Raw genomic sequence first — 19,844 nt, 5'->3', positions numbered from 1 at the left:
AACAAAATGGTGGAGTCTAATACGATATTCACAACCACTGAGAGCAGAGGAGGGATAAAATTCTTGCTTCTGCAAGGAAAGTTCGCAAAGGATAGTCATGGTGATATGTCGCAGACATTGGGGGATCAATGCCCTTCATATTCCACAGTTAAGGACTGGGTTGCCAAATTTAAATCTGGCTACTTCAGCCCCAATGATAAGGAACGTCCTGGACGACCGAAAGTGGTGGTTGTTCCGGAGATAGTCGATGCTGTGCACAACCGCCTACTGCAGAATCGATGAATTTCAGCTAAAGCAATAGCAGACATCATGGGGATTTCCCATGAACGTGTTTGTGTCATTATCCATGAACATTTGGACATGAGGAAGAGATCTGCAAAGTGGGTCCCCAAATGTTTGACAACAGATCAGAGAAGCATGCGAGTGAAAACTTCCTGGTCCACTTGTCAGCGTTTCTGGACTGATAAGAACTTCCTGGATCGACTGGTCACTATTGATGAGACCTGGATTTATTAGTGTGACCATGAAAACAAGGAGCAGTCAAGAGTGGAGGCACAGTGGTTCTCATCCAAAGAAGTTCAGGGTGCAGAAATCAGCCACTAAGGTGATGGCTTCTGTGTTCCGGGGTAAGGAGGGTGTGCTGCTAGTGGACTACCTTCAAAAGGATTCCACCATCAATGCAAGGTATTACATTGAACTTTTGGACCAATTGAAGGCAGCTCTCTAGGCTGAAAAGCGCAGCAAGCTGTCCAAAGGAATCTTGTTCCTGCAAGACAACACCTCCACTCACACTGCACAAGCAACCGTGGAAAAACTGGCAGAACTGGGCTTCCAGATGGTTGACCACCCTTCTTATTCACCAGATCCAGTTCCCTCGGACTATCATGTTTCCAAACCTGAAGAAACACCTCAGGGGTACCAAATTTCACACCGTTTCTGATGCCATGGCTGCTACGGATCCCTGGTTTGAGGCACAACCGAAATCCTTCTTTTTTGCTAGGCTTAGAGAACTTGGAATACCGATTGTAAGAAGTGTGGTGACATCAGTGGAGAGTATGTGGAATAAATGTAGTTTCATCATCCTATCTTGTTTCTTTCTGGGTAAAGCCAAAGACTTATTAGCAGCCCCTCGTATCCCTCAGGATTTATTGATGTCTATTTACAAAGGACATAGCATAACCTGTCTTGGATCCTTGATAAACAGAAGTCGCTGATCCTAATATGAACGGAGTGTTATCTACACATTATCTTGAGGTGCTTTTTTTTCTGCACACTGCGAGCTTGTCCTATACTTTTACATTGATGGCCTGTCCTTAGGATAGGTCATCAATGTCAGAACGGCCCGCACCCCTCTGATCAGCTGGTCTCTGTCTCGGCGGCGGGAGCCAGAAATGCTAAGTTCCGAAGCTGCTCAGTTTTCTAATAGTGGCCGGGGCTGGGTACTGCACACCCGCCTCACATTCAGAATAATAGGAGGTGGGTGTGCAGTACCCGGTCACTATCAGAAGACAGGACAGCTCCGAAACTATTTTCAACTCCCTGCACCAATAACAGCTGATTGGTGGCGTTGAGGGGTGTCGGAACCTGGCTGTCGAAATCTGACATTGATGACCTATCCGAAGGACAGGCCATCGATGTAAAAGTAGGGGACAACTTATTTAATGAAGCACTTTTTATTAACCTATGTAAATGTGTCTAACGTAGCGTAAGTACTTAGATTGCAGTGTGTTTTTTTTTGTATTTCCTTTAACGTTGTGGGCAGAGTTTAGATATTTCAGATGTTTTAGCCGGATTCATTAATTGAGACTTTTTTAAAAAGTCATAGAATTTGGAACAGCTCCGCTCCATTACCTTTCTGGCGTGATTTTCAGTTTGCCAGTATTTTGGTGCAGTTTTTGCTCTTTCTCCAAAGTGTGTGATTTTTGGTGCCAAAAAGTCACAAAAACAATACAAGGCACATAGAGTACTTTTGTCTTTATGCTCAAATTCATAAATTGTTGGTGCCAAAAACTGCAACTAATAAAAGACTAAAGGAAAGTGACTTTAAAAAGAAAATACTCCTGCAAATGACGAATCGGAGCCAATGTGTGAGCCTGAAGTTGGGATAGAACAAGGCTCTATAGGCTCATATTGTAAAAACTACTTCTTAGGCTAGGTTCACATTTCCGTCAATTTGTATCAGTCACAATCCACGGCTCTGGTAAACTGAATCCGTTTGGCGGATTCCGTTGTTCCCATATACTTGTATGAGTGGCGGATTGTGACAGATGCCCTTGCGTTGCATCCTCCTCCCGACTGATCAGTCGTGGAACGACTGACCGTCGGGCGGCAGGAACGCAGCATGTAGCGTTTTGTGAGCAGCGGAATCCTTTTTGATTCCGCTGCGCGTGCTCTAGGCGGCCGAACGATCAGCTGATCACCCGGCGGCCGGCTGCTGTGAGTGATCGTCTGATCACCCGGCGGCCGGCTGCTGTGAGTGATCGTCTGATCACCCGGCGGCCGGCAGCTGTGAGCGATCGTCTGATCACCCGGCGGCCGGCTGCTGTGAGCGATCGTCTGATCACCCGGCGGCCGGCTGCTGTGAGCGATCGTCTGATCACCCGGCGGCCGGCTGCTGTGAGCGATCGGCTGGCTAATGAGAGCGATCAGCTGATCACCCGGCGGCCGGCTGCTGTGAGCAATCGGCTGATCACCCGGCGGCCGGCTAATGAGAGCGATCACCTGATCACTCTCATTAGCCGGCCGCCGGGAGATCATCTGTTTGCTCTCAAAAGCCGGCGGCCGGCTATTGTGAACGATCAGCTGATCTCTCTCTCTCACGTTTTACAACGGAGTCCGACAATGAATTCTCATTCTTGTCATCCATTGTACAACGCATCAGTCACAAGCGTCAAGCAATGCATGTGACTGATGGAAAACAACGGAAATGTGAACCTAGCCTTAAGCTGGTGTCACACATAACGACGACGACAACGACGTCGCTGCTACGTCACCATTTTCTGTGACGTTGCAGCGACGTCCCGTCGCTGTCACTGTGTGTGACATCCAGCAACGACCTGGCCCCTGCTGTGAGGTCGCCGGTCGTTGCTGAATGTCCAGCTTCATTTTTTGGTCGTCACTCTCCCGCTGTGACACACACATCGCTGTGTGTGACAGCGAGAGAGCGACAAAATGAAGCGATCAGGAGCCGGCACTGGCAGCTGCGGTAAGCTGTAACCAGCGTAAACATCGGGTAACCAAGGGAAGACCTTTCCCTGGTTACCCGATGTTTACGCTGGTTACCAGCCTCCGCTCTTGCTGCCAGCGCCGGCTCCTGCACTGTGACATGTGGCTGCAGTATGCATCGGGTAATTAACCCGATGTATACTGTAGCAAGGAGAGCAAGGAGCCAGCGCTAAGCAGTGCGCGCGGCTCCTTGCTCTCTGCACTGTGACATGTAGCTGCAGCACACATCGGGTTAATTAACCTGATGTGTACTGTACCTAGGAGAGCAAGGAGCCAGCGCTAAGCAGTGTGCGCGGCTCCTTGCTCTCTGCACTGTGACATGTAGCTGCAGCACACATCGGGTTAATTAACCCGATGTGTACTGTACCTAGGAGAGCAAGGAGCCAGCGCTAAGCAGTGTGCGCGGCTCCCTGCTCTCTGCACTGTGACATGTAGCTGCAGCACACATCGGGTTAATTAACCCGATGTGTACTGTACCTAGGAGAGCAAGGAGCCAGCGCTAAGCGCGGCTCCCTGCTCTCTGCACATGTAGCACAGCGACGTTATGATCGCTGCTTCTGCTGTGTTTGACAGCTAAGCAGCGATCATAACAGCGACTTACAAGGTCGCTGTTACGTCACCGAAAATGGTGACGTAACAGCGACGTCGTTGTCGCTGTCGCTTAGTGTGACACCAGCTTTACATACAGACATCAGTGTGTGAGAAGCCTGGAGCGGCGCTGGAAACCCGGGAAGACAGCGATCAGGATGTATATTAACCTCTTCACGACCAAGGATGTATATTTACATCCTTGGCCGTATCTGTCCCCTTAATGCGGCATCGCACGGCGAGCCCGTATTATTCCCCGTACAGGTTTGCTAATCTGATCAGCAGACATGTACAGTTAACAGGGTATTCCAGTACAATGTGGGGCAGAATGAATGGTGGTGATCAAAAGTACAACTCGTCCCACAAGCGGAAAATCTCCCAGGGCTAATATACTTTAGTGCTGTCATGGGTATGTCCGCCTCTGGGGAGACCATTGACAAGTCTGGGACCAGAAGGTCACAATACCTTATGCACAGGTCTGTAGCTTAAATTTGAGTAAATCTACCTTTTTTGGTGCTGTAGGGGTTAAAGACTTATCTGGCTGTACTTTGTAGCCTTAATCTCAGGTGCAGCTCCTTTTCTATAAAAGTCACGTGTCTTATCTCATGCTGGTTATAGATTCTCATTCTATGCTGTCCACTTTGGAAGAAGCCAGTCTGTGGAAGAAGCTGAGGTGTCGTGACTATTACAGCTGTGGTGTTTAGGTGCATTGGAGGAGCTTGGAGTGTCTTCTTTTGTGTCTATTTTCCCTCTGTCTCCCTTCCCTTCCCTTGTCTTGTATTATTGCAGTGGTGAGACTAGTGCTCACGCTGGCCTTCTCACTAGCCAGGGTGAGTTCAGGGGAAGAACCCTTATAGGGAGTGTGGATTATAGACGCAGGTGAGTGGTAGAAGGTGTCCCCTCTCCCTATTGCCAGGGCCTTCCTTTGTACTACCCCCATTGTTACCCCTATATTGTGCCAAATGCTGAGCATCTGTACGCTCCGGTGTGACGAACATTAAACCCAGTTACACAATTTTAACAAAATAATTATTGGAGTGCTTTTTTAACTGTACCCTTCTCTGATTACTTTGTTTTGAAAAATATTTTGACTAAATTTTTTTTTTATTTCTTTTTTTAGAGTTTTTTAAAGAACTCCTGAAGAATGCCGAAACGTCTCTAAATGACATGTTTGTGAGGACTTATGGCCGATTGTATATGCAGAATTCAGAACTTTTTAAGAACTTCTTTGTGGAGCTGAAAAAATACTACGTCGCAGGAAATGTAAACTTGGAAGAAATGCTGAATGACTTTTGGGCTCAGCTGCTAGAACGCATGTTCCCACTGTTAAACCCGCAGTATCACTTCACCGATGACTACCTGGCGTGTGTCAGCAGATACATAGACCAGCTGAAACCATTCGGAGATGTGCCACGTAAACTAAAGCTCCAAGTTACCCGCGCCTTCGTGGCAGCCCGCACCTTTGCACAAGGTTTAGCTATGGCCAAAGATGTAATCAACAAGGCTTCCATGGTAAGATTTTACGTTTTTAGATGATGTTGGCATTGTGCACGTGTCTGTGGATTTCGGATTGACCCTAGGGATTGTCTGACTGATGCTTTGTGCACAATTTTGGCCTGGCACGGATATACAAAGACCACACACGCTCACCACCTATATTATGCCAGTTTCCGCAAAGGGGAAATTTGTGCCTAAAGGCAGGTTCTGTTCTGTCGAGCTATTAGACATCGCAGCAAGAAATGGCATTCAGTGGGGATTTTTCTGGAAGTTTATGGCTGCAACTTTTTTTTTTTCTCAAATGGGTTGAACTAAAATTTGAGCCTTTATTATGCATAAAATCTGTGTAATATTCAAGGTAAATGATTGGTTAGGGGAGATGGAAGTGTACTTGAATGCATATTTGTTACGGGGATTAGCATCGTCATTAATTCTTGGTTCTTCTATGTGGCTTCCATGAAAATAAGTAATACGCTACTTTATTTATGCCGCGGGCTATTTTTCTCAGTGGTTCCAAAAATCTGCAACAATATTTCCTGCTGCATTTGAATGGGGTTGTTGCAATTGTCGACAGATCTGAAGCTGATTTTGCTGCAGAATCTGATACAAGATCAGCATCAAGTATTTTGTAACCTTTACCCAGACTTCTGTCTGAGATATGTTTGCGTCAGTGTCAGACTTGGGTGGGAGGGGCCCACCATTAACATTGACAGTGGCCCACTGATCCACTACATGGAGGTATTACATTCACAAATTTACCCATGCTTCTATATAAGATACTGGGTAGTTTGCAAAATGAATGATGAGAGCATTAGTTTGTCTGTACATAGTGAAACAAGTGTATTGTGACAACTACTGATGATGTTTTGGGGTGACGTGACATACTACTGCAAAGGGGCCCACCGGAGGATTCTCCTGCCTTCCAGTGGGCCAGTCCGAGTTTGGTTTGTAGAGAGATAATGGGGTCACAATTGATCATGTTTGGGGGGGTAAGTGACATACTACTTCAAAGAGACCCGCTGAATAATACTCCTGCTCTCCAGTGGGCCAGTCCAAGCCTGGTTGGTAGAGAGATAATCGGATCAGGTTGATCATGTTAGGGGGTAAGTGACATACTACTGCAAAGAGGCCCACCGGAGGATTCTCCTGCTCTCCAGTGGGCCAGTCTGAGCCTGGGTTGTAGAGAAATAGGGTCACAATTGATCATGTTTGGGGTGTAAATGACATACTACTGCAAAGGGGCCCACCAGAGGATTCTCCTGCTCTCCAGTGGGCCAGTACATGCCTGGTTTGTAGAAAGACAATCAGGTCACAATTGATCATATTTTGGGGGTAAATGACGTACTACTGCAAAGGGGCCCACCAGAGAATTTTCCTGCTCTCCAGCGGGCCAGTCCAAGCCTGGTTTGTAGAGAAATAATCGGGTCATACAACCATTTTTTGGAATTGCACAAGAGAATTTCCAATCCAGTTTGGTAGCTTGCATCAATACATGATGTCTTTTCTGCCCTGAATACTGCTCCCATTTTTGGTTGATCGTCAGTCGAGACTGTTGGACTCTTCTAAATGCTGCGTTATGGTCTTATTTGTGACCACTTTGTAACCGTATGTTGGAAATACTGTAATAAGATTGGTGCTTACTGTAAAAAAAATCAAATCCTTTCAGTTAATTGTGTACAGCTTGCATAGACCACACCTATGACATCCGTGTTCTAAGGAACAGGTCCCGTACCTCGCTAATTAAACATTGCCGCAGTCTGAATCCAAGCCGGTTTGCTGCTTAAGGGCAGAAGTGCAGGATGTGTCTGACTATAAAGATGATCTGTATTTAAGTGGTTTGCAGATTTAGCCTACACCTTTTTAGATTAAGCCAAGAAATTTGTCACACGCAGATTTTGCAGAAATTCCCCCATGATACCACTATGTATTACCATGGCATTTTCAGGGTCCATCCTCCTCTAATTGTACTGTTGTCCATTCCTTTTACAATGATGGGCTATCCTTAGGATAGGTCATCAATGTCTGACACCCCGCACTCCCGCCGATCAGCTGTTATCGCTGGAGGCGGATGTGCAGTACCCAGCTGTTACCGCAATCAGAAGACAAGCCAGCTCCGAAACTGAGCATTTCCGGCTGCCACTGGCACCAAAGACAGCTGATCGGCAGGGAGTACCTGGTGCCGGACCCTGGCCGATCGGACATTGACCTATCTTAATTATAGGCCATCAATGTAAATGTAGTGGCCAACCTCTTTAACACTGGACCTTGATTGAAATATGAGCATACTTTACTGCCGCAGTAGCGCTGGTCCGGAGTCGTCGGCACTGTGGTTCCTGGGGAGTAATGTGAATTGCTGTCTCGTGCAGGCTGCAGTCAATGATCGGCTGCTGTTTGGCTCCAGCGCATCAATATTCAGTCAGGTCAGACATTCGCTCTGATGACGTAGTAAAGGCTGTAGCTGACATGAGGTCGCTCATTGACTGCAGCCGGTATGTGACTAGTCCCATTACTCACCAGGAGCAGCAGACTGGCGTCACTGAAACAGCGCCCCTGCAGGAGGTGGTTTTAGTTGATTAGTTGAGTAGATTAGGCTTCGGTTGTCCAGTAGTGGACAATCCCTTTTAATGTGGGTATGTTTGCCCGCCCCCTCCCCTCCCCGTCGGAATGCCGAGCAGGGAAATGTATAATTTGATATTCTATTTTAGTGGTACTTGCCATGCAATCACTTTGCTGTAATGTTGTGATCCCGCTCAGCTGTTGCCACATGGTTTAGACATCCTAAAGCGCCACCCTGATGACATAACGCCAACACTGGCACACTACGTCAGTGCGCTGATGGGAAGAGAGATTGGAGGGAGGGCGACGCATGACACCACATATAGCAGTACCTACCAGGGAGCGGCATGTGACGGGAAAGTGAATATTGTCTTTCGTTTTGTTTTTTTTTGGGGGGGGGGGGGGGTGTTTATGCTGCTTAAACTGTGCAAAGATAATTGCTATTTTCCCCACTCCCCCAAGTCAGAAAAGCCTTTTTAAAGGGATTGTCCACAAAAGTGCTCCATGATTTAAAATAAAAAGTGTGTACCCTTCTCCTGGGTCAGCGCCTTTCCAGCAATGCCAGCGTCATTTGCCGGTGGTCACACAACCTAGCCGACAGAGAGGACTTTGCGTCCATTGATGAGCTGCAGCCCTGATGTAACAAAATGATGTTGATCGTCGGCAGACACAGCCCTATATTGCTGTAACAGCACCGGACCGGGAGATATGAGTATACTTTATTTTTAATTTTATTTCTAATAGAGCACTTTAGCATTTAAGAGGATGTGGTACAGTAATGAACCTGTAATACTCCATACCTCCTCTCCCATGCATATGATGAGCGTTAGGGAAGATCAAATTGGGCTTAAAGGGAACCTGCCAGGTGCAATATGCACCCAGAACCACGAGCAGTTCTGGATGCATATTTCAAATCCCTGCCTAACCCTCCATCCAGTAGAATAGATAGAGATCTTTAGAAAAAGTATTTCTAAAGATCCTTTATACTATGCTAATGAGGCCAGGGACTAGTCGCAATGGTGTTATTTCCCTTGGCTAGTCGGCCTTATTGGCATGTAAGCACGCCCCTTTGCACATGCTAACATGCTAATGAATGCGCAGCATCAGAGCCATGCAGGCGATCACCTCTGCTGCCACTGCGCACGATGTTGGATTTCGACTCAGTGCACTTGATCAGAAGTCCCGGGCTTCCAGTCATGCATACTATGAAGCCTGGTGTATGCGTCCAAGCTTCAATCTCGTGTAGTGCGCATGACCGGACGTCCAGGGACTTTCTAATCATGCAGACTAGGCTGAAAACCAGCGGTGGCAGCAGAGGTGAGAGCGACTATGGCCGCTGAGGCTTAAAACACATGACATTAAAATCCGTGCGAGTGGCATGCGATAAAACATCGCATTCCACTCGGACCAATATTAGCCTGTGTGTCAGCACCCATGAGCGATTATTTTCTCAGCCCTAATCGGACCCAGAAAACAATCATAGCATGCTGCGAGTGCAATGCGATCCTAGATTCTCTCGCACCCATTCAAGTCTATGGGGCATGAGAAAAATCGCACTGCACTCACGTTACACCGGTGTGCTGCGAGTGCAGGGCGAGAATGGCAATAGCCGGCTAGGGAGGAGAGAGGGAGATAAATTCGGCCCTCCCCTCCTGAGTTCGGCCCGCCCCCCGCAGCTGAGATCCGATCGCGTGATTGGACCTCAGTCGCAGTGACACTCACATGACTCTGTTCCGCTGTACTGCCAGCGTGAGCTGAATGTCATGCAAGTTTCGTACTACAGCCCCGTGTGGCCCCGGCCTAACGCTGAGCATTCATTAGCATGTTACCACGGCCACAGGGGCGTGTTTATATGCTAAGGGGGCCGACTAGCCAGGGGAACAAACGAGTCCTAATGCTAATGAGTGCTTGCACTCATTAGCATATCATAAAGGATTTTTAGAAATTATTTTTCTAAAGAGCTCTTTATGCTACTACAGGCTGGGATTGCTAGGCAGGGATTAGCAATATACACCCAGAACTACTCGTGGGTTCTGGGGTACATAGTGCACCTAACAGGTTACCTTTAATTTAAGTCTCCAACTATGATAACAGCGGCACAGTACACCTCATCAATCAGGAATGAAGCCATAGCATTAGTTTAAAAAATAAATAAAAATAAATATATATATTAATGTAATCTAATATTCTTATGTTACTGCAGTTATTATAACACATTGCACACATATTAAAATGATACCACGTATTCATATCAATTTTGGAAAAATATTTGGGAACAGTATTTGTACTGCAGAAACAGCTGCTGAATAAATTGGTTCCAGGAGAGCCCTCCCCGTGAGAATGCTCCATAAACTGATGTTTATATAAGAGTTTTGGGTATAGAGATTTTCATCTATAATAATAAGTAAGGGATAATATGCGTCTGCTGATCCTCAGACAATGCTTTTGGGGACAGGTGCAGTATATGTACTGATGTATAGATTTGTCACTTCGACATGCTCTGGTTTGTCAGCTTGTATTTTAGGAGACCACATTTGTTTTAATTTTTTTTTTCTACTTAATTCATCTTCAGGTCAGAAAATGGCTCTAGTCCAATGTGTTACTTTTATAGTGCACTTGCTAAAACCCATTTACGATATGATATGATACGATACACTTTATTGATCCCGTGGGAAATTATGGTATTTAGATGAACAAACTTTTGTAAGAACTTAATTTCCAATTATCAGTCCTTATAAATTTGCCAATGATCACTCAACATGCGGGCACAATGCATTCGTTGGGTGGTCCGATAACTTATGCCAACATAAATCTGTAATTTGGGGGGATCTATATAAAATGCGCCAATAAATGAGCAGTGATAGACTTGTATATAGTCGATCAGTGCTCCTTAAGTTTGCTGACCGATGTTAAGGCCTGTTGTGACCCAGCAAAATGGACCTTAACTTCCGTCGGTAAAGTTTGTCCTGTTGTGCCTCTTCAGTCCTAACTTACGTGGAACAGAAAATTCTGTAGTTTCTTGTGGTTTCTGTGACTTTTCCACTCAATATCCCATGGCTTCGGTTTGACGCCTTTCCCCTTTTTCTTTTGGGTCATTGACATATTCATGTGGCTGCAGAAGGCTAGAGGTCAAATAATGGCTGGGTATCTAGACACTTTCCAATATGAGAGGTGTGGGGGCTGTCTTTCGGTGAAAGCCTACGTTGGCTATATATGCAGTATCGAGTGTTGGCCCATTTCTTTCACATCTTGTAGGAAGAAGGATTTCTGAACTCGACATCGTTCATTGTGCGCCCACAGATTGAATGTGCCCATGAATCTTAGATTGCTGTCATGTAAATGACAGCTATCCTTAATGGCTCCCCCATATGTGTGAGCATTCAGCTTTGCCCTACGTTGTGCACGAAAAGAGGGGATAAATTGGCCACTTGTTTCAAAACCTGTCTGTGGCGTAGGCCAGCGGAGGGGTACAAGGAAAGAACCCGTCCAGGACGTAGGCCAGTGGAGGGGTACAAGGAAAAAACCTGTCCAGGGCGTAGGTCATCGAAGGGGTACAAGGAAAGAAACTGTATGTGGTGTAGTCCAGCAGAGGTGGACAAGGAAAGAGCCTGTCCATGGCGTAGGCCATCGGAGGTTGACAAGGAAAGAACCTGTCCAAGACGTAGGCCACGGAGGGGTACAAGAAAAGAACCGGTCTGTTGCAGAGGTACAAGAAAAGAACCTGTCCGTGGCGTAGACCAGCGCAGGGGTACAAGGAAAGAACCCGTCGGTGGTGTAGACCAGCACAGGGGTACAAGGAAAGAACCTGTCCGTGGCGTAGACCAGCGCAGGGGTACAAGGAAAGAACCTGTCCGTGGCGTAGGCCAGCGCAGGGGTACAAGGAAAGAACCTGTCCATGGTGTAGGCCAGCGCAGGGGTACAAGGAAAGAACCTGTCCGTGGCGTAGGCCAGCGCAGGGGTACAAGGAAAGAACCTGTCCATGGTGTAGGCCAGCGCAGGGGTACAAGGAAAGAACCTGTCCGTTGTGTTGGCCAGCGGAGGTGTACAAAGAAGGAACCTGTCCGTGGTGTTGGCCAGCGGAGGTGTACAAGGAAAGAACCTGTCCGGAGCTTAGGCAATGTTTGGGTGATCTTGACCTCATCCATGAAATCTTTCTGCTAAACTCTGCGGTAAGATTTGTGATTGGGTCATGTAATTACGGTAGATTCTCTATAAATAAGAGAATTTAGTAGAACTTTTACACCATGATTAATTTATTAATCTGTGAAAGCCATTTTCACCAAATAACCTCAAACCTACTGCATCAATTTATTAATTTTTGTGACCCGCTAATTGTAGCTACTAAGTAGGTTAAATAAACCCACATTTTTTACGAATTCTGTAAAATTAATTTAAAGAGGAGAAATTTATTTGAAAATGACTTTTAAATAGTTTTAGGAAGAAATTAGTCACTAACTTTTTCAAATGCTAATTATCATGTACTAAAAGCTCACAAGCCTGTAAAATTCATTAATTTAGTTCTTTTTTTTTATTATTATAAAAAATCCTTTTACACTTGGGTCCTGTAATGTTGTAACTTGGGAAGTGAAGGAGTTAATGATTATGCCTTCTGTTGCCCAAAGTAATAATTAGTCAATTCCCTTTGTTCCCACTTGTAGGCCAGTCATGGAGGAAGGTGTTGAAATTCTGCATGGTGTGACTCAGACCAATGAGTCACCGGGGAGACATCCTGTGTAAATCCACGCTAAATTGCCTTACCTAAAGCTGGTGTCACACATAACGACGACGACAACGACGTCGCTGCTACGTCACCATTTTCTGTGACGTTGCAGCGACGTCCCGTCGCTGTCGCTGTGTGTGACATCCAGCAACGACCTGGCCCCTGCTGTGAGGTCGCCGGTCGTTGCTGAATGTCCAGCTTCATTTTTTGGTCGTCACTCTCCCGCTGTGACACACACATCGCTGTGTGTGACAGCGAGAGAGCGACGAAATGAAGCGATCAGGAGCCGGCACTGGCAGCTGCGGTAAGCTGTAACCAGCGTAAACATCGGGTAACCAAGGGAAGACCTTTCCCTGGTTACCCGATGTTTACGCTGGTTACCAGCCTCCGCTCTTGCTGCCAGTGCCGGCTCCTGCACTGTGACATGTGGCTGCAGTATGCATCGGGTAATTAACCCGATGTATACTGTAGCAAGGAGAGCAAGGAGCCAGCGCTAAGCAGTGCGCACGGCTCCTTGCTCACTGCACTGTGACATGTAGCTGCAGCACACATCGGGTTAATTAACCCGATGTGTGCTGCAGGAGAGCAAGGAGCCAGCGCTAAGCGCGGCTCCCTGCTCTCTGAACTGTGACATGTAGCTGCAGCACACATCGGGTTAATTAACCCGATGTGTGCTGCAGGAGAGCAAGGAGCCAGCGCTAAGCGCGGCTCCCTGCTCTCTGAACTGTGACATGTAGCTGCAGCACACATCGGGTTAATTAACCCGATGTGTGCTGCAGGAGAGCAAGGAGCCAGCGCTAAGCGCGGCTCCCTGCTCTCTGAACATGTAGCACAGCGACCTTATGATCGCTGCTTCTGCTGTGTTTGACAGCTAAGCAGCGATCATAACAGCGACTTACAAGGTCGCTGTTACGTCACCGAAAATGGTGACGTAACAGCGACGTCGTTGTCGCTGTCGTTTAGTGTGACACCAGCTTAATACCTCCCTCCCTAAAAGTCTGACACCTCCTGACTTCAAGCTCAAACCACTGAAAGTTAAGGGGTCTTTTTTGGCTTTTTTTGGGAAGTATACTTTATTGTAGACTTTTTTTTTTTTGGTGGCCACGGAACGAACCTCTACATCTGTGTTGAAGACACAATGCCAAATTCCATAAAAATGTTGAAAAATAAAAGTACAACATGGTACACTATTATTTTACAGTAATATCATGGACACCATAGTAAAAACTTGATGTGCAAGAGGCTTCCTAACACAGTCTGCAGGACATAGTGCTCCCCTGGATTGTTGGGTGGTGGGCTGCGCTCCTACATGATTAAAAGTTTGGACCAGTGGACATGTCTGGCAGCTGGCCCGAACTATCTGAGCAGGCCTTGGTCACTAAAGCAGAAGAAGTTCAGCTTCAATGCAGCACTTACAAGCCCTGTAAAAAGAGCATGTAAGTGCTGCACTTAATGCCTAGGATCCAGAACACCACTGATTAGACTTATCAACCTAGGCAACAAGCGGTAAACGATAAAATAAAAAATCCTCAATTCTTGAGAATGTAAAGGATTTTTAATAATGAATAAATTAAAAAGTTCCTTTTTTATTTTAATTTTTCTGTGCCTACGACAAGACAGTAAGACAGGAATATTCATGCAATTATGAAAATCGTCTCAATATTGTGCAAATAGTGATGAGTGAGCACGATCATGCTCAAGTGCTCTGTACTCGTAACTAGTGATGAGCGGGCACTACCATGCTCTGGTGCTTGGTACTCGTAACTAGTGATGCGTGGGCACTACCATGCTCGGGTGCTCAGTACCCGTAACTAGTGATGAGCGGGCACTACCATGCTCAGGTGCTCTGTACTCGTAACTAGTGATGAGCGGGCACTACCATGCTCGGGTGCTCAGTACCCGTAACTAGTGATGAGCGGGCACTACCATGTTCTGGTGCTCAGTACTCGTAACTAGTGATGAGCGAGCACTACCATGCTCGGGTGCTCAGTACCCGTAACTAGTAATGAGCGAGCACTACCATGCTCTGGTGCTCAGTACTCGTAACTAGTGATGAGCGAGCACTACCATGCTCAGGTGCTCTGTACTCGTAACTAGTGATGAGCGAGCACTACCATGCTCTGGTGCTCAGTACTCGTAACTAGTGATGAGCGAGCACTACCATGCTCAGGTGCTCTGTACTCGTAACTAGTGATGAGCGGGCACTACCATGCTCGGGTGCTCAGTACCCGTAACTAGTGATGAGCGAGCACTACCATGCTCGGGTGCTCAGTACCCGTAACTAGTAATGAGCGAGCACTACCATGCTCGGGTGCTCAGTACTCGTAACTAGTAATGAGCGGGCACTACCATGCTCGGGTGCTCAGTACCCGTAACTAGTGATGAGCGGGCACTACCATGCTCGGGTGCTCAGTACCCGTAACTAGTAATGAGCGAGCACTACCATACTCGGGTGCTCAGTACTCGTAACTAGTAATGAGCGAACACGATCATGCTCGAGTGCTCGTTACTTGTAACTAGTGATGCGTTGGCACTACCATGCTCAGATGCTCGGTACTCGTAACTAGTGATGCGCGGACACGACTATGCTTGGGTGCTCGGTACTTGTAATGAAGAGTCAGATGCTCAGATAGACTTGAAAACCGAGTAGAATGGAAATCAATGGGGAACTCTAGTATTTTTCCGGAAGATCTGCAAAAATGCTTGATTTCCCCATTGACTTCCATTATACTCCGGTACTTGAGTCGCACCCGTTTGAGCGTCCAACTGCTGGTTACAAGTACCGAGCACCTGAGCATTGTAGTGTTCTCTCATCAGTAGTAATTTTTGAGAGCCTTGGCCAACGAGATTGGGTCTAGGTTTTTTAGACCTGATTTATGAAATCTGTGAGAGCCATGTGTGTGTCTTAGTGGATGACCTTATGGTCTACTTTAGCGGCTGGTTAGACCATTACAGGAAACCAGACTTTGAAGAGGTTGTCCACTACTTACATTGATGGTTAACCCCTAGGTCATCAATGTCAGATCGGACGGGGTTCAACACCCTGCACTCCCGATCAGCTGTCCTTGGCGCTGGCGGCAGCCCAGAAAGGGAAACATCGCTGGAATCTAGGTCTGTGTCTCTACATTATGCTGCTCTTAGATTAGGTGTAAGGATCCTTTTAAAGTGAACCTGTCATGTGCAATATGCACCCAGAACCACGAGCAGTTCTGGGTGCATATTGCTAATCCCTGCCTAACCGTCCCTGTGGAAAAAGTATTCCTAAAGATCTTTTACCGTATGCTAATGAGCACGGGGACTAGTCCCCTGGTCGTTGCTTCCATTCCTAGCTCCATTAGCATGTTAGTACGTTCCTGTGGGCATCCTATCATGCTAATGAATATGCAGCGTCAAAGGATGATCTCACTCACCTCTCCGCTGCCAGACGCTGGATTTCGGCTCAGTGACCCCGGAGTTTGGGTCATGCGCACTACTTCAGTTTGAAGCCAGGACATGTACACCCGGCTTCATAGTGCGCATGACCCAAACTCCGGGGTCATGTGCACGGAGCCGAAATCCAGCGTCAGGCGGCGGAGAGGTGAGTGAGATCATCCTCCAACACTGCATATTCATTAGCATGATAGCACGACCTCAGGAGGTGTACGAACATGCTAATGGGGCCGACTAGCATGGGAAGTAATGGCCAGGGGACTAGTCACCACACTCACTAGCATATGATAAAAGCGCTTTAGAAATACTTTTTATACAGGGACGGTTTGGCAGGGAATAGCAATATACACCAGAACTGCTCGTGGTTCTGGGTGCATATTGGACCTGACAGGTTCCCTTGAAGTATTACTTGATAGCAAAGTTTCTTAAAGTGCAGGGGACTGACATGAAAATGTTGTGTGAATATTGTCTTGTGTGGATTCACATCAATGGCCCCAGTGTTTTCCAGCCCCCACGTCCTTCCTTCTGACCCAATCTTCCTGGTTTCTTGCATTGCATCTGCAATTTTCTCGCTCGCTAGATCATCCTTACCTGTATTAGAAGCGCTATAAAATCTCTGCACGCGGGATTTAAACTAGTTTCTGAGCCCCGTAATCCCCGGGCTGGAAAGTCCTGACTCCTTTTGTCTAGACTGGATGTGATCCCTAAACCCGTGCCGTGGCAGTGGAGCGGAGAACTTGGCAACACACGTATAATAGGATATATCTTTATTTGCACGTCACAACCAGCATAGACAAATGAGACGCTCTCGCCCGGGGACCCCGACTGCTGACTGTCTGCCTGGCCTAGTCTCACTTTTATTTTTTTTTTTTATAATTTTTTTTTGGGGCTTGGCAGTCGAAGGGTTAAGGTCTTGAATTCCAGCGCACACAAATTCCACTTAATGATCATTCTTGAATTCTTTGTGTTTCTGGCTCGCCCCCCCCTCCCTAATTTCCTAGCAAAACAAGCGTTCTGTAATGACGAAAGTGCTGAAGAGGCTAAATCAGCTCCATATGTAGGCATTCTGCGATTTATTGCTAGAATGTGTCTTTGGGCTGTCTGAAAAGACATGAGCCGGGCATGAGCCGCACAAAAATGTATCTAATAAGTGGTTACGTTTACCCACAGATCACAAAGAGCCCATCACAGTGACACTTTTCTCAGGCTGGGAATTGCACAACTAGCAATTCCCCAGAACATCGAATTCATCGTCCTTTTCTATTCAGGGGCTTTTGATTTTCAGAGTCCTTGAGGTTTCCCACCAGGAACCTTCCGCCTAAAATAAGAGGCATGTCCATTGGATGAATATGTACTGGACATTCTGAAATAGTCCATGTCCTGTCAAAGGTAGAACAAACCATTTTACTAGTGAGACTCCGTCCTCAATGAGGAACCCTCTAAAGGTAACGTGCTAGGACATTTGGGGTGTGTGCACACATTGCATTAACCCTCTAAAGGTAACGTGCAAGGACATTTGGGGTGTGTGCACACATTGCATTAACCCTCTAAAGGTAACGCGCTAGGACCATAGGTGTGTGTGCACACATTGCATTAACCCTCTAAAGGTAACACGTGAGGACCATTGGGGTGTGTGCACACATTGCATTAACCCTCTAAAGGTAACACGCTAGGACCATTGGGGTGTGTGCACACATTACATTAACCCTCTGAAGGTAACACGCTAGAACCATTGGGGTGTGTGCACACATTGCATTAACCCTCTGAAGGTAACGCGCTAGGACCATTGGGGGGTGTGCACACATTGCATTAACCCACTAAAGGTAACACACTAGGACCATTGGGGTGTGTGCACACATTGCATTAACCCACTAAAGGTAACGCGCTAGGACCATTGGGGGGTGTGCACACGTTGCATTTTTGCTTTTTTTGTCACCTCTTTTTAATGCATAGTTCTGTTACAAAACCTGAAGGATCTCCTAGTACCTGCAAAGTGAGTGTGATTCCTGAAGTCTCGTGCACACCTTGCTTATTTTTTTTCCTTGTCCATTCTTTCAACATTTTTACTGCTGAGTTAGCTGCGTGCCCACGATCAGTGTGCACAACATTTTGGATGCCGAATGCTTCAGCTGCATTGTACAGTAGAAGCACAGTGGAGGGGATTTCTAGAAATCTCCTGTCCACTGTGCTTGTTTTTTGTGCAGCAAACACTGATCTGTGGTGCGGCTTTCCAAGCCCCAAGCATGTCAATTGTTTGCTGTGGATTTGCAAGTATCCTCTGCAGGGAGAACAGAAGAGAGAAACCGCAACTGCCCAAGCCCGGATTGTGGTCACGAGCAGCTTCGGTCTCCAGCGGAAAAGACTTGCAGGCTCACAGGTTAGGACCCGCCGTGTCCAGGACGCAGCGGGTCCTTTTCAAGGGCCATGCCCATGATTCGGGCATGCTGTGTCTTGGACGCAGCAAGCCCTCTCCTACGTGGCTGCCAGTGCTCTCCGTAGGAGACCGCAGCTGCCTGTGCTCATGATCAGGGTTCGGGCCGCTCTTTCTGCTCTCCCTGTAGAGAACACTTGCGGCACCGCAGCAATAAATTGGCATACTACTGCTCGGAGAGCCCCACCGCAGATCAGTTTACGCTGCGGGAAAACCAAGCACAGTGGGCAGGAGATTTCTATAAATCGCATCCACTGTGCTCGTAGTATACAATGCAGTGTTTGTCAGGGAAAACGCACTGTGTCCAGAACTCAGTGAACACTGATCGTGGGCACCGCAGCCTTAGGCTATGTTCACACAGTGCATTTTTGCTGCTTTTTTTTTTTTTTTTTTTCATTTTTGTGCAAATTATAAAGCTTTTTTTTTACAGTACCTGCGAATCTGAGATTGCAGAAATCTCATGCACAGTTTTTTTATCATCTTGACTGAAATGGAAAACTTCTGCGTTTTTGCTGTATTTTTTAAGCAGCGTGTCAATTCTTTCAGTGTTCTTGCTGCTTTTTTCACCATTGAAAGCAATGAGTGAAAAAAATGCAGCTGCAGGTTTTTTTTTTTTTGGCAGTCTTTGTGACAAATGAAAGTACATGTACGGTAGACAAATACAAAAAAAAGCAAAAAAACACTGCTTTTTTTAATTCTATGAGATCAGGTTTTGCTACAGAAAGAAAACCGCAGCAAAACACTGAAACACTGTGAACGTAATCTTTCTAATGGGAGTCGAAAAATCTTACAACGAAAAAGCATATGAAAAAAATGCGGCAAAAGCATGACTATTTTACGCATTTTTCCTGCCAAGCGATGCAGAAATGGAGTGGAAACTGTCTCTGAAAATACTTAAAGGGAACCTGTCAGGTGCAATATGCAGTCAGAACCACGAGCAGTGTGGCTCGAGGGATTCTCCGGACCCGGGGGTCACGCGGACACTTCGAATAAAAGGGGATGTATTTGTACGGGATTTGCCGTACGCAGTCTGTGACGCCACCCACGGTGTGTGGTGAAGTGTGGCACGACCGCTGCTGTTGTGGGGCACCTGGTGGCGATGAGATGGCAGCTGGTTGTTAACCCCTCCGTGGGTAGGGATGGTTGCCCCGGGGCCCGTTGACTTGGTGCAGTGGACGATGATGGCAGGGGCCGGCGCGCCCGGTCAGACCAGGGAGTCTCAGCTTACTCACAATTGAAAAAATCACACAAGTCCGATGGTAAACCAAGGTGCTGGTGGCCGGCTGCCACGGCCGGGTGTATTCTGGTCCCTCACCCGGGGTGATGGTCTGTCATTTTCCTCTGCACTGTGTCTTTGGTGTGGTGGACTTCCCAGTGTGGAACACGGGAGTCGCTCCC

The 19,844-nt window shown here is 46.9% G+C and overlaps 1 protein-coding gene across 1 annotated transcript in view; it reads left to right on the top strand.

Annotated features, from left to right (window-relative positions):
- The window catches only part of GPC4 (glypican 4), a 162,958-nt gene that overhangs the window by 100,762 nt on the left and 42,352 nt on the right, over positions 1–19,844 (top strand). Inside the window, 1 exon segment of the mRNA XM_075322661.1 lies at positions 4,934–5,325. Within this exon segment, the coding sequence (XP_075178776.1) occupies positions 4,934–5,325 (392 nt within the window).

Source organism: Anomaloglossus baeobatrachus, chromosome 9, assembly GCF_048569485.1.
Source record: "Anomaloglossus baeobatrachus isolate aAnoBae1 chromosome 9, aAnoBae1.hap1, whole genome shotgun sequence".
Classification (NCBI taxonomy): domain Eukaryota; kingdom Metazoa; phylum Chordata; class Amphibia; order Anura; family Aromobatidae; genus Anomaloglossus; species Anomaloglossus baeobatrachus.
This window is presented reverse-complemented; position numbering and strand designations above follow the sequence as displayed.